Genomic DNA, 25,724 nt, shown 5'->3' with positions numbered 1-25,724 from the left:
GGTGAAGGGGAGATGGAAAGTGAGCAAGTGGGTGTCCTGACCGGGTGGACGGCTTAAGTGGGATGGGTGAACGCGAGGGCAGGGGGGCTGCAGGGTTGGTGGCGGGGCAGAGGGCTTTGTTGGATGGGTGGGTTGGTGAGTTATGGGGCAGAAAGATGGAGGAATGGAGGTTTGTGAGTTAGGGGGTGTGTCTGCAGGTTGGGAAGCAGACGAATAGGTGGTAAGTTGGAGAGAGGGCGGGTGGGTGGATAGGTGGGTATTTCTGGTTGACGGGTAGATGTGTATGTGGGCAGCTGGGCCAGTGGGAGTGTTGTGGGTGGAGGGAGGATGGGTGGGACAATGGTGGGTGTGTGGTGTGTCGACAGATGGGAGGTGCCTGAGTGGGTTTTAGGGCTGCGGGCGGGCTGTGGTGGGGCAGACTCTGTGAGTGAGTGGATATATTGGGTTGGCGAGTGGATGACGGTGGATATTGGCAGATGGAGGTCCGGGTGTTGGTAGACTAGGGGGGGACGGGACATCACAGAGGTGGAGAGCTGGATGTGCAGGCGAATGGGTGATGAGATGGTGAGTGGGACAGGGGCAGAGCGCTGGACGTGGGCTGATAGACGGGTGGGTAGGAGTGTGAGAGGGAAGGTGGAGAACTTGTGCAGGTGGGTGGAGGGTGAGCCGGTTGGATGGCGGGCAGATGGGGTGTGGGTGGAGGAAGGCAGCTGTCAACACGGACCCCCCTGTCTCCTGGCAGGACACCAGCCACATATGGGAGATTCCTGGCCCCGGAGCTCTGCACAGGAGGCCCCGGAGCTGAACCGCCAGTGCTGGGTCCTGGGGCACTGGGTGTGATACTGACCCAGCCTGACTCCAGACCCCAAGCCGTCATCGGCACCAGCCCCCTGCCACAAGACCACTGGTCTGGTGTCTTCAGAAACCCGGCCTGTGTGCTGTGAACTCAGCCAGCCTGCGTGGGAGACACGTGGCCTGCCCTGCCCATCGCTGCCTGAGTCTCAGGGTTTTGGAATTGGGGCCAGGGTGGCCCGAGGGATCGCACAGGGCTGCACAGTGTGACTTTGGGACAGCAACTCCTAACTCCTGCCACCGTCACATGCAAAACCCTGTTGGGTGCAGCTGGGATGCAGGGGGAAGACATGGACATCGGCCACTGAAAGCCTGGGACCCATGAGCCAGCCAGAAAGTTCAGGAGGTCCCCAGCGTGCAGAGCCCTGTGGGGGGCAGGGACAGGGAATGGGCGGGGCTTCCTGCAGGGGGTCACACAGCAGGCACACAGCAGGGGCTCAATAAATGCTTGTTGAACCTATTTTCTTGCTGTGTGTAGAGGCCAGTTGCTCTCTGGGCTGTGGATTCCCCCTCATGGCCCCCCCATACCAGGTCCTTAAGGAGCCTGCAGGTGAGACAGCTCAGAGTGTGCAGGGCTCAAGGCCAGACACTGAAGTTCGGGATTGGGGATGGAGGGAACCTGAAGCCGAGGCTGTGTCTGGGGGCGGGCTGGGTCAAGATAGAGCCTGGCTGACAAGCTGCCTTGAATTCCAGAGGGCGGGCAAGGTGGGGGCCCAGGCAGGCAAGAGACAGGTCCTCAAACCCAGGCCCTAAGCCACCCAGACCCTGTGGGGACCCTTTACCCTAGAGCCACATTTATATCAAATCTTAGGGCTTAGATGCTTGGGGAAACAGATTACTATTACGAAGATGAAGGAACTTAGGGTCAAAGAGATGAAGTAACTTACCCGAGATCACAGAGCTAGCAACAGGCAGAGTTGGGGGTTTGAACCAGGACCTCTGACTGTAAGAAGCCTTATCCTTTCCCAGAGGGATTTCTAGAGTTTTCCCCCAAGTAGAGAATGTCCTTCATTTTTTCATAAACACATCATCCATTATCCATTCATCTATCCATCCATCACCCATCTATTATCCATCCACCCATCCATTCATCCATCCATCATCCATTCGCTCATCTATCCATCATCCATCCTTCCATCATCCATATTCCATCATCCACCCATCAGTCATTATCCTTCCTTGTATCAGACACCCATTCGAATCCTTTCATGCATCACCCATCCTCATTATTCAGCCATCCATCTGTGCACCCATCTATCCGATGTTATAACTCAGTGTGCCCCTACTATGTGCCAAGCGCTGTGGTAGGCCCTTGAGATGGGATACTGAACCATCCAGAGAGGGTGCCTGTCCTCTCAGAGCTCTCAGGTGGGCAGGACGCGTAACTAGACAGACGATGATAGTAGAACGTGTGAAGTACTCTGGGGCCAGGCGGCCTGGGGTCAGATTCTAGCTCCTCTACTTGAGACGTTGGGCAAGTTACCTGACCTCTCTGTGCCTCACCCCCATGGGCGCGTGGGGATCGTCAGTACACCTACCTCTTAAAGCCATTCTGAGGGTTAAATGGGCTAATGTATGCAAAGCATTGGGAACAGAAAGCTCTGTCAGTGTTTGCTGTTACCTCAGTGAGGGGAGATGGGCGGGCTGTGGAAGCCCAAAAGCAGCGCTTGCTTTGTGGGGTGGGTCATAGGAGGCTCCTTTGGGAAAAGTGACATTTAAGCCAAGACAGAAAGGTTGGCTAGATGTCAGGCAGGCAAGAGGGTAGAGGGGAAGAAAGTTGGGCCCATTCGAGGAATTTAAAATGATCTAGATGGCAGGTGTGGAGAGAAGGGAGGGCAGCAGGGGGTGGTGGGAAGTCAGGCCGCGGAGGTGGCGGAGCCAGAGGGACTTGAAGCTTCCTTGGGAAGCGTAGACTTCATCCCGGGGCTGGTGGCAACCAGGGCTGCTTTCAGCAGAGACTCACCCAGCTGTGTATGCCAGGAAGGTCCCTGCGGCTCTGGGCTGAGAACAAATGCGGGGGGACGGCTCCCCTCCTCGTTCTCACCACACTTGAAGGGAGAGAAGAGGGTGGGCTGCTTCAGTACGGTGGCCCTGGGGTGGGACAGTGAGGGCAGATGCAGAAGGGAAAGCAGGCTGGTGTGGGACGAGAGAAAAGCTAGCGATGACTCTCAGGTTGTAGGCTGGGGCCTGAAGGAAGGGGTTCAAATGTCTGGAGTCTCAGATGCCCGGGGGATACCCAGGTAGAGGTATGTGTTCATTCATTCATTCATGCATCTTTTAATAAAGCAGTGATTCGTTCATCCATTTTCCATTCATTCAGTAAATACCGCAGACCTGCTGTGTGGAGCGGGACTCGGCCTGGCAGAGAGACTGGGGCGCAAATAAAAAGGCTTGGAACATCAGGACAAAGAGGTCAGGCTTTGGCCTCTGGGCAGGAAGAAACCAACAGAGACGTGAGGCTGGGCAGAGACGTGCCCTATAGGAACCTGGCCTGGGGCGTCTGGGAGCCCTTTCTTCTCACCTAGGGTCCTTCTGAAAGTCACAAGTGGACCACAGAGGTCCAAGAGATACACACGGGCAAAATTTTAATCTATTTTAATAGTTGTGTTTATGTAAATGTGTATTAGGAAAAAAATGTATAATGGGCCCATCAGTGCCGTGATTTCACAGGCATTATTGCTTAGGATAAAACCAAAATAGGCATTTAAGTTAAAAGAAAAAGGGTTGGCTTAAAGAAAAATATTAAATAAATAATTGTGAAGTGGTCTGTGATTACGGTATGCGGACGGCTCAAGCAAGGGCCATTTTTACCCTCTGCACAGGACAGGGAGGGACAGGGAGGAGGTAGGAAGCCCATGGGACCGCTCAGGTTTCAAGTCCTCCTGTCCTCTCCTGGGCATCTGATGGGCAGGGGGTGAGAAGTAGCTGTCTTTTGGTCTCACGGAGGCTGCAGCAAGAAGGCTGCTGGTTAGATAAAAGGAAGTACTTTCAGGCAGGCCCAGTGGATCCCCACTGAGAGTCACTGGAAGGGTTGTCTTCATTCAGGGAGCAGATGCCACAGTCTGCCTGAACCTGGGAGGAGGAGGATCACCTGGTTTGATAGCAGGGGGCACTTGGGTGAGCACACAGAGGCTTGGATGGGGAGGCAAAGGTCCCCTCCTTCAGCCCCTGCAAACAGCTCCATCCCCTGCTCTGAGCAGACATGTTCTGACCACTGGCTGGAATGGCTGTTGGCCTTGACCCCACGCATTGGCCTGACACACAGCCCAGAGTAGTTGTTACGCAGCCTGTTCTACCCTGGACACTCACACCCCGCATCCCTGTATCCACACACCCAGGGCCTGTGTGCACACGCCAGCCTCGATGCTGTACAAGCTTGGGTTAGCAGTGTGTAGGTGCACGCGTGCTGACCGCGTGTCCTCGGCACCCACCCACGCCTGTGTGCTCCCGCTGGCCCTGGACCTGTGTCTGCACGTGCCTGGTGCCCTGAAATGTGGCTCTGCCCTTTTGTTTGCTCACCCCCTTTCTCCCCAGGTGCCCTTGTGGGTCATGGTCCTTGCCTTGGCTGAGGGCTAAGGGTGGGTCCAGGCCTTAGGAAGTCACCGGGCTGACTTGGGCTGACTTCCCTCTTCGGCTGGTGGCTGTGATGAGCTGTCCTCCCCGCTGCCCCCACCAAAGCCAACCCATCCTGGCCACACACTGCCTCGGGTAATGGAAGCGTCAGCTTGATTCATGGCCGTTTGTCGTGGCAGCCAGGCCTGAGGACAAGACACCCTGGGAGGCTCATCTTCGGGAAGAACTGCTGTTGCCACGGTGCTGACCCTTTGTTTGGGAGGAAGTGAGGATTGAGGAAAGGCCCTGGGACTGCAGAGTTAGTTCGAATCCCAAGACCACTGTGGACCCTTGCCGGGCCTTGTTCATCTGAGAACTATTTCCTGAGGGGCTTCTGTGTGCCAGGCGCTGGGCGTGCACTGGAGCTGCCACAACGAATCAGAGACACTGACTTCATCCTCATTGAGAATATATTCCAGTGAGGAGACAGACGATTCCAATAATTCTAACAAAAATAAATCCTAACAAAAGTGTCAGTTTAGATTGTGAGAAGCACTGTGTAGGCAAACGAAGGAAAGACCAGATTGAAACTGGATGAGTGGACCTCTCAGAAGAAGGACCATTGCAGCAGGGACCAAGGGATGAGGAAGGAGGCGGTGAGGTGGTGTGGGCAGAAGTCATGGCATGTGCAAAGGCCCTGGGATTGACAGGAATGCCGTGTGGTTGTTTGCAGTGCTGGGACAGGATAAAGTACCTGGAGCTCCAGGTTGGGGCATGAGGGCTGCTGCCAAGCAGGCATCTGGGGTCAGAGCGTGGGAGCCCTTGTGGGTTAGGTAAGTATGCCGTTCACCTGGAAGGCCACAGGGAACTGCTGACAGGAGGGTTTTAAGACGTGGATACCGTCAGCTCTGTGCTGAAGTTCACTCAGGCTGGAAGTTGGGGTCCAGGGCGGAGGCAGGGTGACCAGTGAGGGGCTGCTACATTTCCTGGCGGGAGATGGTGAGGGAATGAGGGGGTGAGGGGAACCTGGACTGGGCTAGCCTTTCTCTGAGGCTCCCATTTGGGCTTTGACACTGTGTAAGCAGGGATGCTGTAGGCCCCAGGGGCCTTGGTGGAGGTCAGGAAAAGGTGTCCTCTGAGTGGATGGCTTAGAAAAGCTCCCGTCTCCAAACCATAGGAGCCACGGCCCCAGAGCACACAGCCTGGGAGGCCTGGACGTTAACTCCACTCACCCTCACCCAGGGGCTGTGGGCAGTCAACAAATTACACCGCGCACCTGCAGCCGGCCCCAGTGTGAGGCGGAAGACAAACTCGGCCCAGCTGGGACCATCAGTCACGAAAAACCAATCTCCTCCGCTTGGGGATTTACTGCCTGGGCAGACAGGAAATCACAGCGTGGGACCTCTGCCCTGTGCCCGAGCGGTCTGCCCACCTACCCTGGTAATTGCTGCTTCGGCTACATTTCTTCCCGGACTGACACTGTTCGGGCCTCTGCCTTAGAAAAGCTGGGGGAGGGGGTTGGGGGATGGGCAGCTGTCCGTCCGGCCAGGATGTGTGTCGGTGGGGGGAGCCTGGGACTCTGGGGGGAGCGGCAAGGGGCCACTGCCTGGGAGAAGTTCCATGGCATGAGGCCAAGCTCCCTTCCTTGGACCCTCCTGACCCTTCCCTGGAACTTCTAGGGTGAGGGGGTAGGTGTCAGGGGTGGGGATGCAGGCAGGGTGGGTTAGTGAGAGAAGGCGAGGGAGGGAGGGCATCAATCACTCTCTAAGGCCAGTGCCTTTTGTGGACCCACAGCCGAGGCTGGAGGGTGTCTAGAAGTTCAGAAGGGCCGGGCAGAAGGTAGGGTCCTGTTGCTTTGGTGAGGAGCCTCGGCCGGGAGCTGTGCAGGCCTGGGGGGGGGGGGTCCCATCTCGGCCCTCAGGTCGCTCTCTTACTGTGACAGCCTCAGGTTTTACACCTGTAAAATGAGGGCAATCATAGAACCTAGCCCGTGTGTCCTCCCTCCCGGGAGATGCTCTAAGGGTGCCCGGAGCAACTCCACGGGGCAGGCACTGCTGGCAACCTATGCCTGGGTAAGGAAGCCGAGGAGGCACAGGGTGTAAGGTCACTCGAGAAGGCTGCACAGCTAGGAGGTGGTGGGGCCAGGACTTGAGCCCTGGCCGGGCGGCCCCAGGGCCAGTGCTCCCCATCACCAACACGCTGGGAGAAGGGTACCCGCACCTTCAGTGATAAAACCCACAGCTTGGGTGCAGGCTTAGTGTGTATTGGCTGTTACTATTTTTATTATCACTGCCAAAGGCTGCCCCTCCTGCAGGGGCTGTGAGTAGAGCAGTTTCCCAGAGGCTGGGAGCCTGGAAGTAGTGTTGTGAACACCGCAGAGTGGTCCAGGGACCTGTCTGCACCACCAGCCCCACCACACACTGGGACACACCACCCATTGGACAGAGCCCCCGCCTGCCTCCCCCGGCCCCTGGCCTGGGCCTGTTGCTTGACTGGATGCCAGAAGCTCGAGTCCCAGGGCCCCGGGAGAGCCCTCTGCCTGCCTAGGGGGCTGTGGCCGGAATCGCAGCAGTTTCAGCCCCATCCCTCCTAGGCCCCACAGCGCTGTCATGTGTCCCCTCCTGCTCCTCCACATGAATGATCTGCCTCTGTCTCAGGGGTGCCAACTCAGATGCCCGTAGGGCCATGAAGGCCACGGGAGTGAGGGAAGCAGGCCAAGTGTGAGACCACAAGGGGCCGGCGGGGACTGCGGTGATGAGGAGAGCTCCTGCCCAGGCTCGTGGGCCAGCTCTGGCTTTGGGGACCACCTGGGAATGCGGGCCCAGAGCTGCCAGATTGTCCAGTTTTTTCCAGAGAAGCAGGGAATCGCCTGGACCAGTGCAGCCAGCCAACTCCGAGGAGGCTCAGCCTCCAGACTGTGATCTGCTGTTTTGCTCAGAGGCCAGATGGGGCCTGGAGCCTCAGAAAGGGACCATCCTGGCTCCAGGTAGGGTGACGGGTGAGGCCTGGAGAGGGACCCAGGGCATCTCAGCAAACGTGCCCAGGTGTGGAGCTGCTGCCACCTGTGTGTCTGCAGAATCGGCCTTGGCAGGCTCTGGGGAACACTCTGGGTCCTTCTGATGTCGTAGTGCCAATGCTGGCACTGTCTGGAGTCCAACAGACAGACAGAAGCTGGTCCTTCCCACTGCTGATCAGAGAAGGCAAGTCCCCTGGGGGATGGAGGCCTGCGGGGAGGTTCTCCTGGGAGCTTGTGCTGGCTTTTCCTTAACCTACTTGTCAGCTATGGCCAAGATTCATTCCAAGCGGGTCATACCTGGGTGCCAGTGAGCCCCCACACTCCCAACAGCTGCAGTTTGAGGCTGATTTACACCCCTGTGCTTATCGGCTGGGGCTGGGATGCAGGCAACGGGAAGCAGGATGGGGATGGAGAGGAAGCCTCTATTCTCCAGGAGGGCTGGGGGTGGGGAATGAAGGGCAGGGCTGAGGGTCCAGTAATGATCCCGTGCCCTATTTGACCTCCCTGGAGGAGCCAACCCTGGGCATTCACGGAGCCGTAGGTCAAGGACTGCAGCCTTCAGGCAGCAGGGGTGGGGGACCAGGAAGGGAGGGGGTGGATGTTCATGCTGAGCTGGGGTGGGTGTTGGGGTGGCGGGCTGGCTACGTAGGACTTGTAACCGGATTTATTTGGCACACTCAGTGTTTGCTTGTTTAAGTCGAGCCAACATTTAAAAGTTAGATTTCACATTAAAAATAAATAATGCACCTGGGTTCCTGGCTTCTCTTAAACTCCCTAGGTGCTGAGCTGCAGCTGCCCTTAGAAGGGGCTGGTGCTGCCCTGTTGACCAGGTCCTTGAAGGCCAGCTCTGCTCCCTGATGTCACTTGCCTGGCCCCCAAACAACAGGGAGCCAGGTCCAGGGCTCTGGTTGGTGGCCGGAGAGGCTGAGAGACTGGAGCACCACGTCCAGCCTCCCAGCCCACAGAGGGAATGAGGGAAGGGCTGGCCTGGAGACACACCCCCACCAACTAGCACCAGGGTGGCTGGCAGAGCAGGGCCCTTCTGTCTTCATAGGAACTCAGAGGGGAGCAGGGGGCAGGGGTGGGCCTGCTGGACGTCCTGCTATTTCCCTACATGCAGGTGGGGCAGGGGCCCTCTCCCCTCTTGCTGGTTCATGGGAGGGAGGCGGGGTCTCCAGGGGGCCCTCATACCCCATGCCAATGAAATTGCTGGCTGAGCTGCAGCCCAGGCCCCCTCCTCTCCCATCTCCTTCAAATGAATCTTCTTTCCCACTTATGGGCTGCTTTATCCAGGAAGCCAGCAGTCAGGCATCTGGGGTCTGGGCTTTCAGGATCCACACGTGCTGCAGGGAAATCCTGGGTCCCGAGACCCAGGGGATTTCACCCCTGCCTGAGCTCGCCCATGGTTAGCTCAGGATTTGTGTGTTGAATAGCCCTCAAAGCTGTGTGTCTTGGGCAAGTTACTCAACGTCTCTGTGCCTTAGTTCCCTTTTATATCAAAGGAGGATCATAATAGTCCCTACCCTCTAGGGTTGTCTGTGGATGAAATGAGTTCGTTCCACGCATGTAATAATCACTATAAATGTATGGACTTCCACAGTTTGGCCAGAATCACCACCCCACTGCATGTGGGGAAAGGGAACCGCCAGCCTCCAGTGGACTCTGAGTCTCAGTTATCAGAGGCAGCATCGGCTCCCTCTGTCTGACCCCAAATCCAGTGCGTCAGACCACATTCTTAATAACATCTTTTATTCATTTTGCAAGAGAAAAAAAATAGAAATTTATTTTAGAGTTAATGCCTGTACAGCTTTCTGTCCCCCTCCTAAATTGCATGGTACATACAATTATAATAAACATCAACTGAGATTCCGGGAGCAAGTGTATGTGGTGTTCCTGCAAACTCCCTGACACGTCTGACCTGCACACACGCCTCGGGTGGGGAAGGAAGGCTGGGCTCCCCTTAAAGCCACAGCACTGGTTTTGGTCACTAAAAGCTGGTTCGATTAGCGGCCCGGGCTCCTCCAGGCGTCAGCTCTCCTGGGAGCCAGGAGACGCTTGCTACATCTGGGAGGTGAGTGGATAAGCCGAAAAGCTGGGGGCTCAGAAGCTACAGAAATGATGGATATTCTCTGGGAGAAACAAATTCTTATCTTCACATCTGCCCCGCACTCCAAATGAAAAGCGTATTTGCATAGCTGCTTGGCTGAAGCTGCAAGGCTCATAAAGTATTTTCCGGGGCTCTCAGTTCCATAGGAACGTTCTTTGAGTACAGTACCATGGTGGGGCCGGGCTGGGAGCCAGGAAAACAGTGGGTTAATATTTGGAATGAGAAATTACCCAGCACTGGGAAACCCATTAGGCCCCTGATCTGAGCTTGTTCTATAGATGGAAGTAGGTGCGTTCTGGGCTTCACGTGGCAGGGGATGCAAGGCATGTTTCCAACTTGCTGGGAAGCTGCTGGAAGAGGGAGAAGGGGTGGGGGCCAGACTCCCAGGGCACACAGCAAGCTAGAAAAGCCTGGATCAGCCCTAAGGGACGCTGCAGGGAGTATAGTGCGGGCCACTGCCCTTCAGACTAGGTCAGGTGGGAAGAGGAGGTTGGCTGTGGGACTGGTCCTCTGTCTCCCCAGCCCTGCATCCAGAGGGCATCTGGATGGGCCCTCCTGGCCCTCTGGGGTCTGAAGCTGCCCACCTATCCTATCTGGGCCTGGCCGTACCTCAGAGACGGGCGCCCACATGCCCGAGTGGGGCCAGCTCTGAGCAGCGGGTGGTTCAGCTGCCTCTGTTCCTCAGAGGGACACATGCCCTTGACCGAGTCCTTCTCAGGCTTGACCAGAGGACGGAGGCCCTGCAGGACTAGCGCCCCTGAGGGGATCCCTCCTTCTCAACTGGGCCTGGGCGGGACCCCAGATGAGGGAGGGGGTTGTAGCCTGGTCAGACATCTGTGGATCCAGTGGAAAATCCCACCCTATCAGCCAGCTCCACCTGCCCCCAGGTGAGGCAGGGATGTGGTGGTGAGGGTGGTTGTGGTGGGGGGTGCTGGCGCCTCAGCTTGGGCCTCTGAAGGAAGGGTCTCATGCCTACCGATGTGGGTGTTTGAGGCCTGGTCTCCTCCCACCCTGTTCAGCCATGCTCCAGGCTCTGGGAAGGCTGATAGGGGGGCTCCTGGTCCACCTCACTGTCTGCCTGGAGTCAGACCCAGCCCACGGGCCCCATGACAGGCCTGACCGGATGTGGGCCCTGCTTTGCTGGATCTCACCAGAGAGGCACTGAGCCAGGTGTCCCCCGGGGCCCCCTGCAGTGGCCCCAGAACTGCAGGGGACAGTGGAAGTCCACACTACATCCCTTCCTCCTCCTGCCTGAAACTCTGGCATCTCCCAGGACTGTCACCCGTGAGTCCCTTCTCCCCACCAATCCCCCCCCATGCTGCCATTCCCTTCCTGCCTCTGGGGTCTGGGCTGCTGACACGGAGGCCTGAGGGCGGGGGACATGGGTGCCAAGTGGGGGCCAGTGGCGGAGCCCCACCCTGACTGAGGACCAGCTCCTTCTCCTTGGCCAGTCAGCACCGCCACCGTCTCTCTGTCTCCTTCTCACTTATGCAGGTTTTGGGGCGCAAGGCTGTCAAAGGAAGAGCACAGAGGAAGCAGTGTTACCGGGCGACCATCCTTGAGGGCTGCCCATGTCCTCGGGGTGGAATCCAGGCTGCCTGGGTTGCCATTCAAGGCCTTGGGGATCCGGCCGCTGCTCGCAGCAGCCTCGGGCTCAGAGCAGGCTTGGCCACACTGGTCCCTCTGCCTGCCCAACCCTGTGCATCTTTTAGGATCCAGCTCAAACATCCCTCTGCCGGGAAGCCCTCGAGCTGCGCAACCTCTCCTGGTTTCCCATGGCCCAGGGCAACCCTTTTGATACTGCACTTCTGCATTTTGCAGGTCCTCTTCCCTCTGTACCCACAAGGCCTGGCTTCCGGGAAGCACACAATGTTGCTCCCTGGGTTCTGCCACCATCAGCCCCTCTGCAGCCCCTGGGCAGGCTTCTGGGTGGAAAAGAGGGGTCTGAGGGCCGGCAGGAGCAAGAGATGGCATGTGAAGCAGGCAGCTTGGTCTCTGTTCCAAGCAGACTCCCATTGGGGGATACTCTGGGCAGAGAAGGAAACTGACCTGGGTCAACTGCACTCTGCTTCCTTTTAGAGTTGGTAATGATTTGGTTTTCATTCATCATCTGGACATCCTGATCCTCCACCTGATTACTGCAGGGAGGCAGAAGCTGGAAGGTTCAGTCAGGCTCCTGGCCACGTACCCCCTCCATTCACCCCTTTTCGGGCTGGTTGGGAAGGTCATGGGCGGCAGGCTTGGGGTGTACCTGATGGCCGTGTGCTTCTCCTGGTGACAGATGTCTGTGTCCTCAGTGAAGAGGATGGTGTGGTAGGGCACCGTGGGCTCGCACGTAGGCAGGATGCCGCCAACCAGGTGGCCCACCATGGCCAGGATCCCATTGTACACGAGTAAGTCATCCACCAGGAGCTGGACAGACAGAGGAGGGGCTGCGGCATGTGGTCCCATCCCCCGCCCTCCTTCCTACATGTGACCTCAGGCAAAGCACATCACTGCTCAGAACCTGGCTGACTAGGTGCCCGGCCTATGTTATGATTTCAAATCTTCACGACGACCAGGAAAGGCACCTGGACTAGCTTCACATTGCAGATGAGGAGACTGGGGTCACAGGGCTCCAATGCCTTTAGCCCACGTGGCAGACTGGGAGGCAAACTCAGGTCTCTGGTCCCCCAGAGCCCCCTCTCTCCCTGCCCCTGAGTCACCTCCCGGCACAAAGAACTCCCTAAACCAGTATGTTTCGAGAAGAAAAGCCACTTCCTGTTTTTTTCGGGAAGATGATTCAAATCATTCGGTGGAGGTTTTGAATTCACGGTTGGATGGCAAATTTCCCTGCCTCTGAAGACTAGGCATGTGTGTCTAAGGTCGCAGCAGAGAGAAGTACATCAAACTGTGACAAATGATAATTGCCGGCAGCCTAATTACCAACGAGCATAATTATCTCAAAAAATGCAGCTAATAAGTACTTACGCCAAACTCCTTCACCCCTCGATGGGGTGTTTTTGCGTAATTCCACAGTTTGATCATTGACACCGTAGTAGGCAGATCGAATATCACATAAACCCGGTTCACCTGTCAGAGCGAAGAACTAATTAAAACAGGCATGTTTGGAAACAGAGGCACTGCGCTGGGCCGGGGCGAGCCCGGTGGGCGTCACAGGCAGCGCCTGCCCGTCGGCCAGCCCGAGCTGCTGGGGGCCGCGATGCGGGCGGGCGGGCGGAGGGGGTTCCCGCCGGCTTTCATCTCCTCGAAGCCCATCTTGAGTCAGGTCACGTGTGGCTGCGTTTGCAGCAAACCCGCTGAGCTGGCTGTTGAAGGGCCTGTTTTCTGGGCCTGGCGTGGCCCCCCTTCAAATGCCCGCCGAGAATTGGGTGCGCCCTTCCCTGTTGCCCAGGTCACTCCCAGAAACACAGTCTGGGGCTCCAGGGGCCAAGAGGACAGTCCTCAATTCCAGAGTCAAGAGGCACTGCCTCCTGGCAATCAGCACAGCCTTGACCCCTGTTTGTCCTTTCCCTGAATCATAAATGAAAAGCACAGCGACTGGTCTTGGAGGCACCGCTGGGTAATTTTCAGCGTATGTCTTAGAACTTCTGCTGGGGAAATGGGAGGGGATGGTCCTGATTAGTGGCAGAATCTGCTAGTAGAGTGGGACCCCAAAGCCTCCAGCAGCTCCCCATCCCCAACAAAGAATCAAATATTAGGGGGCCCCTTGCAAGACAGAATCAAGCAAAAAGAATTCAGTGTTGATCACAGGCTGCAGGCTTAGTTTTGCCCGGGGCCCTGGATCTCAGCCTGTGGCCATCCTTAGAACAACCCCAGGAGGGCCTAGAGGGTATGGGAGGGGTCAGTCTTCTGCTTGTACCAAGGAAATAAGAAGGTCTAGTCGAGGGTTCTCAAACTCGGTTGCCCACAGGGTTCAACCTGACACAAATGTTTGAGTCCTGCCAGGAGGAGAGGGACAGATGGAGAAACTGCCCCACACCTAAGGGTGCTCAGGTCAGAGATGATGGCAGGTGCCAGCTGGCCAAGGTCAAGATGGCAGCAGGCTGGACTGGCTAGGGGGCCACCAGTTTGCAGCCCCAGGTCTGAGGGCTGACAGATCTCTGTGTTTCCCCTTTGCAGTGGTGGAGCTGGGGCTGAGGGGTTAACCTCTGCTCAAGGGAGACTAATGGACCACTGCAGGGGTGCTGCCATGAGTGTTTTGAGAGGAAAATGTACCCCCTTACCCTCCTGCCCAATCACATGGAGTGGAAAAGGGGGCGCCTCAGTGGTCACCCAGGTGGATGCCCCGGCCCCAGCTGCACATCTATCCGGGCATCTGGCCCCATGGGTGCTAACCCACCCCTCCCGCCTCCTGGCTCTTGCCTCCCTCTCTACCACCAGGCACCGGTGGACAAAGGCCCACCCCTAGGTTCGCCATCAGGCCTTGAATCAAAAAATAAGCAGGACCAGTTGTAGAGCGTGAGGTCTGGGAGACTTGAGTCCGTTGGCTGGAAGAGCTTAGGCAGCTCTGAGGCCACAGAGAGAGCACGGTTGGGGTCAAGGGCCCAGGGACATAAGAAAGGAGCAGAGGCAGTGAATGTGGAAAGGCCAGGAATGGGAGAAGGAGGACAGAGTGGACTCTGCAGAGAGCAGCAGAAGCAGAAAAGAGAACCAGAGAGGGATGCCTGCAGGGACGGATGGATGCCCAGTCCCCCAGGCCTGCTGCACTGGACCTCTGGTCTCAGTCCCATGTGGCCCTTTATTCCCCTGGTGTCGCCTTATCACAAGCTACCCCAAAGCAAAGGATAAGAGCCCCAGCCCCGAAGAGCCACCCCATCAGATGTGTTAGCAAAGGCCCGCCATCCTGGCAGCCCCTGGGCACTTTGATTTGTTCTAGATTAACCTGGCCTGGAAGAAAGATGTGTCATTGAGACCGGGGACAGAAAGCCCTCCCCACCCACCACCCCAGGACGGGGAGCCTCCAGAACCTACCAGACCAGGCAGGATGGGTGCCAGCCACATGTGCCTGCCGTCATCTGTGTCATTCACTTGGTCGATGAGCTTGTCAGGGGTCCGGACGTCCCCGCACACGCCCTCTAGGGAGTTGACACTGTCAGGGAAGGCAGCGATATCTGAGGACGCCTCTAAGTTGTCATAACCCAAAGCAGCATGCTTGGCACCGCAGGCCACTCTCCTGGCCACCAGCCTCTATCATGCTGATGGTGTGGCTCGGGGGACACTGGGGCTGGCGGGCAGAGCGGCTGTCTGTTGCTCTGGGCAGCTGGAGGAGTGACAGCCAAATTAGACATGTTCTGGGGAAAATGAGAGCTTGGAAGTTGAAGGGAGCAGGGGGTGAGAGTGGAGGGGTGGCCAGTTTCGAGGAAAGGGTAGGAAACCAAGCAGAGAGCAGGCTGAAAAAGATGGGTTTCATGGAACTGCTGGAGGTAGGAATAAAAAGTGTTGCTACTGCTTTGGAGAGTGGAGGGCAAAACTTGGAGAAGAAGGTTTTCCTTTGCAAGGGGATGGGGTCATGGCTGGATTCTGCCTTGGCGTGTTAGGACCCTACTGATACTGGAAGGATGGGGGAGCCTGGCCCAGCAATTGCTACTCAACTGACAGGCATTAATGTGGATCTAGAGGAACTGGTTTCAGCTCCGGCTCTGCCATTCTGACCTAGGAGATTTGGGGCCAGTCACGGGACATCCTGGGGCCTGTTTCCTCATCTGTAAAATGGAAATACACATCTCTATGTCCCAGAATTGACACGAAGATCTCAGAGGACACTGGATGTGAGAGCGTTCGGATAAAACTGATGAAGCCTTATACACCCTTATACAAGAGTCACAAATAATGATCCAAACTACCCAGAATCCTTTATCCCAGGTGAGGAGGATGGTGTCACCAGACGAAGGCAGAAAAGGATCCAGTTGGAACCCAGGGACCCCAAGGAGATACAAGACAGGCTTTGGGGTTGGACCTGCTCTGGCAGCTCCCTAACTGGTGTGTCAGGAATCACAGATCAAGCACCTAGAGGGGGCAGGCAGGTTACGTCAAAGAGAGGCAGGACAGCCCCGTGGTCAAGAGCATGGTTTTTGGAGACAGACTCCCAGCTCTACCACTCACTGGCTGCGCAACCTTAGGTAAGTTACTCAACCTCTCTGTGTCTCGGTTCCTCATCTATAAAAGGAGGCTAACAACACTCACTTCCCAAGGTTGTTGGGAGGGCGAATGAGGCACGTGGGACAAGCCCTCAAACAGAGTGAGCCTCAGTGAATATTAACACTGTTTCTGGAGCCTGGGAGATAACAGAGAGGAGGGGACACTGAGATAACTAGTGGGATGCGCTTGGGGAAAAAGGGCAGTGGATACTCAGGTCCAGCCACTGTCACTACGAAGGGCACTGCCAATTTCTCAAGAGAAGCTGAAGATCGGGATTTTCATTGGAAACCTCCTGATTTTTAAACAATATTAGCCACTAACTCAAAATATTTAAAAACTCACTGGGCTCACAGTTTGCAAATTTTGCTGTCGGTCTGTGAACAAAGTGTTCCATGGTCAATTCATTCAGGATACACTGGGTTGAACACAGTGCAACAGACTGCTCCCTGCAGGCCTTGTCAGAGCCTTTAGAACTCTGAGTGTCTGTGGTTTTCTGCAGTTGGCAGCCCCTCCCAAATCTCTGGGCCGCAGGACTCTTTGTTTTATGGCTGTCTTGGCAGGCACGCCTGAGAGCTGCTCTGTTTTGCAAAGGTCACATCTGACCATAAATAGAGCTCAGTGGCATCTTTAATCTCTTGGGGCTGGTTCCTACAGGGATATTTCCCTCTATATTAAAAAAAATTCTGCTCCTTTCCCTGACCCCCCCCCCCAAGCTCCCTGCAGTCTGGGCAGAACTAGAAAGGATACTGTTTTCCGACAGATGGATTTTCTCTCCCCGCTCATCATACAGCTCCAGGCCAGTCAGACCGATGTAATAGGGGTCACCCCAGCTGGTCAGGAGCTGAAACTGGAAAATGACTGGAACATATGATTAAGGAAAAACAGGCTTAATTTTCTGGAGAATAAAGGAAAACAATCACAAAGATAACAAGGACATATATAGTTTTGGGTTTATGGAGATGAACAAGAGAAAAAAAGATTTTTGTTTCCTTTGAGACTGCAGTTTAATCAGGATGTATGTGGAATCAGATTTTCTTTAATTTAAACTGCATATGGATGTGTGTATGTGTTTTAAGAATTCAAAAGCCTCCGCCAGGCCCCAGGAGACAGGAGGATGGGGGCAGGGTGGGGTGCTCTCCAGGGAGCTGGACAGATGGAAGCATTTTGTCACAAGCTCAGTATATGGTGCCCAACAGTGACTGGACCTCAAAGTGTCTCATGTCTCAGTTTCCCTGGTTGTAAAATGACAAGAACAGAGTGCCTGTTCCCTCCTCCGCCCATGTCAAGTGTGCAAAGGATGAGTAGGGAGAAGGGATGCGGAAGCATCGCATCGTTGGGAGGATGGGCTGAGGCCAGGTGACCCCTTTGCTGACTGAGTCCCACAAACACAACCGGGCATCCAGCCCTGTCCCCTACTGGCTCCCAGCATTCCCAGGAGCAGGCAGGCCAGCAAGCCTGACAAGTAGTTGCACTATGTGGCCTAGCAAGTTACTTAACCTCTCTGGGCCTCAGCTTTCTCAACTGTGAAATGGGGATGCTAGCAGTACCCACCCCACAGGGCTAGTACAGTGGGTTCATACAGGCAACCCACTGCAAACAGTGCCAAGTGGCAGTAAGAGTCCAGCAGATTTGAGCTATCATTCTTTCTCTTTAGCTCCTCCCTGCCTGGTTCCCAGGACAGCGCCCAGCCTAGTCCCCCAGGTTGGTCCCAGCCTCTCTGGCCCCTCCCAGCTAGAGTCCTTGGTGCTGCCTCCTGCGACCTCAGCCCCCTGGGGGCAGGGCATGGAACTCGTGTTGCTGCCCCAGTCCCAGCAGCACCCAGTGTCCCCGAGGACCTGGGAGCCCGCCCATCCTTTCCTCAGTCTCTCTGCATGGGGCTCCAGCTGCCTTGGCTGTGGCCTGCCTGAAACTCCGGACAGCAGCTGGGGCCCAGACCCCACCTCAGGGCCCGCAAGGTGGCTGCAAGGGCCCGGCCCTCTCCCAGGGTTCTGGGTGTGGCCCCAGAGGGACTGGGATGGGTGGGCGGGAGGAGGAGGATACAGCCACAGGGCATCAGGGGCGCCTCGTAGTCCATGCTCGCCCGCTCCAGGCTCTTCGTGTCCAGTCTGAAAAAACACAAAACGGCACCAGGAAGCAGAGGGTGGCGATGGCCTGAGTCGCTGGTCAGTTACTCCCCCGGGGAGGCAGTGGGGGAAGGACAGACAAGCTTCTGGTCACGTGGAGTCCCATCTACTAGGGGAGGCTCGTCACCTCAGGTTTGACTGAGACGGACTCTTCCATTCCTCCAAACAGCCCTGGGAGGTCGGTATTCTTACATCCCTGGGTGGTGGGTGAAGAAACTGGAGCACAGAGAAGTGAAGTCACTTGCTCCAGTTCACAGAGCTGGGAAGTGGCAGAAGTGGGAAGTGACCAGAGGTTGTCTGGTTCAGGGGTCCACTCTCTTAACCTCCCCCTCTCCTTCATCCCCTTCCTGAACAAGGTAACTACACACTGTGCTGAGAGCTGAGTGAGACCCATGATGGGCCGGCGGGGTGGCGTGCTGGGAGGAGGCAGCCTCTCCCAGGCGGGTGGTCAGGGAAGCGATGTCTGAGCTGAGGAGGAGGCAGCATGGGAAGAGTCAGAGCTGAGCCTTCCAAACTGAAGAGCATCCAGAGCAAAGGCCCTGAGGTGGGGAGGTGCTGGGCAGGGGTTTTTGCCCCAGAAAACAGCCAGATGGGCTGAAGGGTAGGGTGGGATGGGAGGTGGGCAGGGAGAGGAGGCTGGGAGGTGGGGAGAGCCCTGAAGGCTTTGGCTTCAAGATCCTGAGCAAGCACTTCACTAGCCTGGGCCTCGGTTCCCACATCTGTGAAATGGGCATCATAATACCGTCTTCAAAGGATATTGGAAGGATTCCCTGTAGAGTGAATACAAAGCACCTGGCTCGGAGCAGGCACAGGAGGAAGCCTCTCTCCTCCAGATTCCTCCCTCGGGGCTTCTCTCCCTGGTCCACAGCCAGTGCCCTCCAGCCCTGGCTTGGTTTTCTTCACTTTCAAGGGCAATGTTGTAATTAAGTGACTGTTCCCGGCATCTGGCCTGAGACGTGAACCCAGCTACAGTGGAGCGAAACTCATTTTGTTCCGAGAGCTTGGCCTCTGGTATTTGGACATCAGGGGGGTTAAATAAGTAAACCTAACGTGGCATTTACAAATCGTTATGAACTTAATGCAGCTGAGACTGGGGTCCAGAAATCCCAGCGAACCCATGAAACATTAGGCTCGATTTTTCTCTTTGAATCTTCCTAAACCAGGAACACAGAAACAAGAGGAGGCAGGCCCCTCCCCGAACTGGCTAGCTGGCATTTCTGGAACCGAGGCAGGCTGCAGCCTCTTTCCCCAGCAGGAAGCGCGACGAAGCATTTAAAATCACAAGCACTCCAGACTGTGAGAAACCCAAACAGCCCCAGACAAGGTGGGTACATCCCACAGGCTTCCGGAGAAGCTTGGCTGAGCTTTACAAAACGGCCAAGTTGAAAAGAAACGCGTTTGATCGTCATTTGAAAACCAGAGCCCTGGGCAAAAGCCAGCACCCGCGGCCTGGGGAGTGGGGACCACGCACGAGCCGCTTCCCTCACCTCTGGGCTGGCTGGGGCAGCGGTCGGGCCTGCAGGTAGTCCACAAAGAGGATTTCTTGAGCAAAATCAAAGTGGCAGTTGCCTGGCCCCTTCCGGATGAGGAAGCCCTCGGGAGGGGAGATGTACAAGCCATCCAGGGAGACGTGGACAATTCTGGCCTAACAAGCAAAAGAAATAACATGCATGGAGACAAGAAGCTGGTGTGGGGAGCGGGCTGAGCGCTGACCTGGCTGCTGGCAGCTGGCCTGTACCACAGAGAGCCTTCGCGGAGCCCCCAGGCCTTACTCCTAGACCAGAACCACCTGGCCGAGGTCCACTTCTCAGTGTCATCCCTACTCCGTGCCAGGCGCTGTGTGGACAGCAAGGGACAAGGCAGGTGAGGCCTCGCCACAGTGGACATGTAGAGACCTTTCTGGCTCCACGCAGCTGCAGTGGCCTGAGACATGGTATCAAGGACATGGACTCAAGTGCTCCGACAACCACCGTGAGTAGCTGTACAAGTTACCTAACCTCCCTGTGCCTCGACTTCCTCATCTGTTTAATGGGGTCAGGGATGAGCTGACTTCTATAAAGTATCCAGAACAGAACGGTGCCTGGCACAAAGTCAGTGCCTGGCACTTGGGTCAGTGTTAGCCTATACTGATCCTTTGCAAAACCCTGGCTCACACATCGCCTCCTCTCCCAGCACTTGACCCTGGGACAGAAATGGGCCCCTTCCTGATCTTCCTTCTCATAGCCCTTGGCTCATCCTTTTAAGGGCATGTGCTCCCTAGCCGTGTCCTCGGTGGTCTCTGGGCCTTCCTGGATGGCAGAGACCCCAGCTGGAGACCTCAGAGTGCGGCACACACTAGGTGCTTATGGAGAGCTTGCTGAATGGACTCTATTTGGGCCAACGTGTCCCGCTGTTCTAGGCCAGATTTTGTCAGCCAGATGGTTGGAATCTCCCAGTAAATGTCAAAGCCTGGTGGCAGCATCTGAGGTGGCTCAGCTGTTTCCCCGGGTCAGGGGGTTGCTCAGTGAGCAGAGAGGGGCACTAAGCCAGCACCCTCCCTCTGACCACACATTTGGAATCTCAGCTCTCGGCACTTCCCCCTCCTCACGGTTGCAGCTGCCGACCCAACTGGTGGCCTTTCATCCCTGGGAGACACAGAGGGGCCTCTCTGCACAGAAAGGAAGAGGCCCTGTTCTGGGTCTCGTGGATAAATATGTAGCCCCAGGACCCTTCATTCCTTCAGCATTTAGGGCCATCCGTGCCCCCCTCCCCTGCCACCGCCACCACCAAATCAGTCAGTCAGTCACGGGAAGCATAAACCGAAAAGGTATAGAGGAGCTGGCTTCAGGAATGGCTGGATATGGTGATCCACAAGCTGTCATTACACCTCTGCTCTGCTTTCTTCAAGGCTAATTCCTACCCTGGTCCCAGGGCTGGACCTGTGACCCAGGCCTGGGCAAAAGGAGAACTATAATCCACTGGCCATGTGATTGGTTCAGAGAATTGGAAGTCGACCAGAACAATCAGCATGGCTCCTGGGGTTTGGCCGACCCCCCTTGAAAGAGGGATTCTCTCTTCTGCTAGACTTGGAGCCCACAGGACATACGCCAAGAGCTGTGGGGGTTTGCCCTGTGGGAAAAGCCACCTGAAGTGAAGCTGGTGCCAGAGCAAAGTAGAGGCCTAGGAAGGCCCTGTTGCCCTTCTTGGCTACCACCTCCTCCAGGAAGTGTCCCTGACTTCCCCAGGCTTCTGTTCATTCCCTCAGAGGGGGCTTTTATTATCACCTCCACCTTATAGCTAAGGCAACTGGAATTCAGAGACTATGCAACCTGCCCAAGGACACGCTGGAGGGATGTGAAGCCCATTTCCCGGAGTGCCAGGCCTGGCTCTAACCACATGCCAGGGGCCGGTAGCCAGGTGCCCAGAAGCACACCGTCGGGTAGGCATGCGATGCACTTTCCTGGGGAGGGAGAGGCCAGAGTTTCCATCACACTGCGCCCTGGGATCTGCCCTCTCAGACTGTGCCCATCTCCCCATCTCCCCAGTCCACGGTGGCCACCCATCACCGGCACCAAGGCTGGCGGGGGCCAGACCTGGGAAGCAGGGGCTCTTGGGCCCAACGTTTCCAGGCTGTAAATCCAGGTCATGGAAGCTCAACTGGAAAGACTGATTCACTCAGGGGAAGGGAAAGGCCCAGAGGCATGAGCTGAGGCAGAAAAATGCTTTTTTAACGCCAATAGAGCTGACATTTTACACTCGTTCAGCCAGAGAGCCTGCTTACAAAGACACCAGGGCGGCCTGGGGGAGGATTTGTAAACTGCATGCTCAGAGGAGCCTTTGCTCTTGAAGGGGGAGGGCCTGAGGGTGGGGGGCTGCTCATGGCTGTGATAAATCACCAGAGTCTTAAGGCCCCCGAAGAAACTCTGCATGGTGCTTGGTGAGGAGCCCAGACCCGGGCTTACAGCGCTGGAGGCCGGGTCCCGGCTTTGTCACCTTGCAGAGGGTGATGACTCCCCTCCCAAGGGAGGTGTCCCCCTCCTCCTCCTCCTTTTACAGATGAGGAAACTGAGGCCCAGGGAAGGCAGGCCACTTACCAGAGGTCACACAGCTGGTAAAGGGTCAGAGGGGGGGATTCAGACTTGGAGCCTTGTGACTTTAGGGCCCTGACTGCATTGCTGTATTTTAGGTGACCTTGTCATGATCACTTCCCTTTTGTGGGAGGGGACTGAAAAGCCCATGAAAGGAGCACTTCTGAGGCCATTTTCCACATCCCAACAAGAGCCCCTGGTTTTTCACATCGAGCAGAACACTGGAATTTAGAGTGTGGGCTCCCAGACCGGCAGACACGGACTGGGGCTTGAGCTGTGTGACCTTGGATGAGTGACTGGACCTTTCTGAACCTCGGTTTTTAATACTCTGAAAGCTGGGGGTAATAACACCTGCCTCCCAGGGGCTGGGATGCAGGTCTAATGAAATGACAAATGCACGAGGAGCCCTCAGCCCAGGCCTGGCCCCTCAGTGAATAACAGGGCTGCAACCAACCAACCACTGCGAGCTGGGGGCCTGCTGAGGACCCCTGAATCCCCCTGAAGAGATAAGGGGCTGCAGTTTCCCAAGTCTGCCCTGGGTTCTTTGGCCGGCATTTGCTGTTTGCAGGAGAAGGAAATGGCAGTGGCTCTCTCTCCCTGGCTGTACCCACCCCCGGCTCCATTTGGAAAGTTCTGGAGGATTTATGCTCCTCTCCGTCAGCCACGCCAGCCATTCATCAAGGCGCTGTTTCCCTGACAGTGGACGGAGCGCGGCCGCTGTTCCCCGGCTTACCCCTCGGTAGGTGTCCTCGGGAGATTTATTGTAGTTCCAGAAGCGCAGGCCTGCGATGCTTTCGGCTCTGTCGAAGCGGATCGTGACCACGTGGTCCAGCCCCGGCGAGAAGGGGATCAGCCACATATGCTCATCCTCCATCGTGATGTTGGCTCCATCAATAAGCCTGCAAGTGGCGGGGAAGGAGCGGAGAGAAGGGGGCAGCCGGGTCCGCTGGGAGAAATCACAGCGTGGGGTGTACACCCACTCCTCTCCCCTCTGGGGCCCCTGCCTGGCAGGAGCCTGGCTGGGCCCGGCTCATTAAGGGGAGGTGAGACTAATTAAAGAAACAGCGAGGTGTCATCTCTCATCTGTGAAGTCAGACAAAATAGGAAAACAGGAAAAAGTAACAGTCTGTGCTGTTAAAGGTACAATGAAGCAATCATCATGGTTTTTAAAATGGGGTTTGGGGGGGTAGGTCATTTTTCAGGACCCTTTAACTCAGTGATCCCATTTCTGGAATTTTTTTTCTCCTGAAGGAAAATGTATTCAACATGTTAAAAAGCTATCTATACCAAGATACTACTTATATTAGCAACAAACAAATAAAAAAAACCCTAAAAGTTCTCAAAATAGGGAAAAGTAAACCTGGACAGTAGTTAAAATGATAGTCATGAGGACGATGCCATAACAGGGAAAAGGCAGGCTGTGAGATGTCAGGGGCACTGATTTTAATGCTGTAAAATGAGGACAAGGACCAGAGGAGATTTTGCAAAAATGAAAAACAGATTTCCGTCAGAGGGGATGGGAGGTGACTATTTCTATTTTCCCAGCTTTCAGTGAAATGCTGTATCGACTCTCTGGTACATTTTGAAATAATTCTATTCCTTCTTTCTTATACTGGGGGAGAAAAATACTACAGCCAGGGTGAACTTGGCAGCTCCCGGCGTGGGGCAGGTGCCTCTGTCTGGCCTGTCATCACATAGCCTGGGTATCCTAGGGCAGCCCCCCACTCCTGGGAGGGAGCCCCCAGCATCCTCATGTTCTTCTCAGCCACTGTTCTGGCCTTGCCCACACTGCACTCCCATGCTGGTCAGTTTCTGGTTCTCCTGCTCCAGACATCCTGCCTCACCCTTCCCAGCCCTGCCCAGCACACTTCAGCTCAGACCCCAGCCCTGGTCTCATGACCACTGAGAGGCCTAGCTCCAGAGACAGGGGCCCAACTCTCAGCCTCCAGGGCGACCCCCTCCCTTCTCGCTCTCCTTTTTCTGGAGACTTTGAAGCTGCTGTACTGGGAGGGACATAGGCTGCTGCTGTGTTTCCTAGATTTTAAAATAAACTTAATTTTTCCTTTTACATTTTAAAGTTTTGGACTTGGAATAAATCTTACAATCAAAGTGTTCATCCAAGGAGGTAATGTTTCTTTTTTTTTCCTCCAAAAGGCTGTTATTAAATTGATGGATGGTGTGTCTTACAATTGCTGGCATCTTAAAACTGAGGAAATTCAGCAATTTAACCCTGGGGTGTTTGTGGATTAAGCTGACTGAGATCTGGCACTAGAGAACCTTCTATTTCCTTCCAAAAGCAATTACCTCTCTGTCCTAGAAATGGGGCCACCTCCATAGCAAGACTACAACCCAATTCTGAGAGTGGAGAGAATTGTTGAAGTGTTTTAGCTGACAGTGAAGAGAGGTCCCTACAGACACACTCAAGAATATCTAAACGATACTTCTTAGCTTTGTCTGCAAAAAAGCCTAGACACAAGGATCAACTCAGCAGCCATAAGCATCCCTAGTGGTTAGACTATGGTCTCTAAATACCATTTCCCACTAGAGAGAACCTGGGCTTCTTGGAGAAATGGCTGATTCCATGCCTGGGACAAGAAACATACAAGAGGAGCCTGGAATACCTTGTCACATCAGAAAGGAAAGCAAGGAAGCTGTCAGAGACTACTGTTTACAAAAGATATTCAGGAGTTCCAAAGAGGGAATGATCTGAGCATTGATAGGATAAAAACTGTGATTAATTGAAACCCTTCAAACACAGTGGTGTTAAATCCATGAGTTTATGGTAGTCAAAAGCAAAGAAATGTTTTAAAGGATGCTAGAGAAACAGTTTGCTCTTTTGAAAACTGAAAAATAAAAGGAAAGAGTCAAACATTTAGATGGCCTTCCCTGTTTGAATTGCCCCTCAAAGTAACCAAATAATGGAGGGAAAATTTTCTCTTTATTGATAAAAAAAAAGTGTTAGGATCAGTGTATCACCATTCCACAACCCCTAACACATAAAGAGATCTAACCACTAAATGTTGGCCGCCAACGCCACCAAGAGCCTGACAAGCAGTGTCCTGAAGGGAACACAAAGTGACATCCATGCCCTGATGGTTAATGTCCTGCTCTAATGGTCAAACCTCAATCTGATTGGACCTCTAGATCTAGTGAACAATTTACAAGAGATCCAGGGGCCTGAAGAACAGGTTAAACAATACCATAGAGGTGGAACCAGTAAGATCCAGACTCATCCAGGCAAAGAGCCTGGTTTCTTCAACAGATAATTTAAAAGAGGAAAAAAAGAAAGAAAGAAAAAAGAAAGAAAGAAAGAAAAAAGATGGAAGGGAACCTCGGGATTATGGGAGGCTTAAGAGACATATCAACCAATCACAACAAACAGAACTTTTCTGGATGTCAATTCAAAGAACAAACTGTTATAAAGGGATTGGGGGGAAGACCGTCGGGGAAATAGAAACACACTAGATACCCAGCAATTTAAGGGATGATTGTTCATTATTTGGGTATAATTATGGTACTAAGATTAAGTTTACGTCCTTATTGTTTAGAGATATGTGCTGAAGTACGTAGAGATGAAATGCTATCAGCCCTAGGATGTGCTGCAAATGGTAAGTGAGTGGTATGGCCGAACCAGCGGGGCCAACCCTGAGCTGATGGTCACTCTTAACAATTGGCAGCCAGGACCACAGCCTCCAAGTCTAAGTGTGCACGTTTGGGACTTGCCAAGATGTGGAGTGCCCCTCAAGCAGGTGATGACAGCAGGGCATGAGGGCTGTGGTTAAGGGGCACCTTATAGGAAAGCAGGTAGGAGTCTATCACTGACCCCACGCACGCTCTGGACCAGGCCGGGATTGGGGAGCCAGGGG

General features: G+C 55.0%; 2 protein-coding genes across 11 annotated transcripts in view; one reads left to right on the top strand and one right to left on the bottom strand.

The window, feature by feature from the left end:
- Positions 1 to 3,613, top strand: part of GSG1L (GSG1 like) — a 186,437-nt gene extending 182,824 nt beyond the window's left edge. Inside the window, exon 7 of the mRNA XM_064478546.1 lies at positions 743 to 3,613. Coding sequence (XP_064334616.1) covers positions 743 to 840 — 98 coding nt within the window. The 3' untranslated portion in view covers positions 841 to 3,613. The remainder of the gene's footprint in view (positions 1 to 742) is intronic.
- A 5,539-nt stretch (positions 3,614 to 9,152) lies between these two features.
- KATNIP (katanin interacting protein) overlaps positions 9,153 to 25,724 on the bottom strand; it is a 173,866-nt gene continuing 157,294 nt past the window's right edge. For 8 of the 10 annotated variants that reach the window (XM_031433005.2, XM_010990905.3, XM_064478542.1 and 5 more), the window contains 9 exons: positions 22,592 to 22,757; positions 19,279 to 19,436; positions 17,709 to 17,773; positions 16,416 to 16,526; positions 14,502 to 14,641; positions 12,498 to 12,599; positions 11,779 to 11,939; positions 11,577 to 11,665; positions 9,153 to 11,037 (listed from right to left, as the gene is read on the bottom strand). In XM_031433005.2, coding sequence (XP_031288865.2) covers positions 10,979 to 11,037; positions 11,577 to 11,665; positions 11,779 to 11,939; positions 12,498 to 12,599; positions 14,502 to 14,641; positions 16,416 to 16,526; positions 17,709 to 17,773; positions 19,279 to 19,436; positions 22,592 to 22,757 — 1,051 coding nt within the window. In that variant the 3' untranslated portion in view covers positions 9,153 to 10,978. Of the gene's footprint in view, positions 11,038 to 11,576; positions 11,666 to 11,778; positions 11,940 to 12,497; positions 12,600 to 14,501; positions 14,642 to 16,415; positions 16,527 to 17,708; positions 18,008 to 19,278; positions 19,437 to 22,591; positions 22,758 to 25,724 lie in introns of those variants that run through there. The other 2 variants (XM_031433006.2, XM_031433012.2) reach the window with 2 other exon arrangements.

This window comes from Camelus dromedarius, chromosome 24 (genome assembly GCF_036321535.1).
Source record: "Camelus dromedarius isolate mCamDro1 chromosome 24, mCamDro1.pat, whole genome shotgun sequence".
Classification (NCBI taxonomy): Eukaryota; Metazoa; Chordata; class Mammalia; order Artiodactyla; family Camelidae; genus Camelus; species Camelus dromedarius.
Note: the sequence above shows the minus strand (reverse complement) of the source record. Positions and strands in the feature narration are given on the sequence as shown.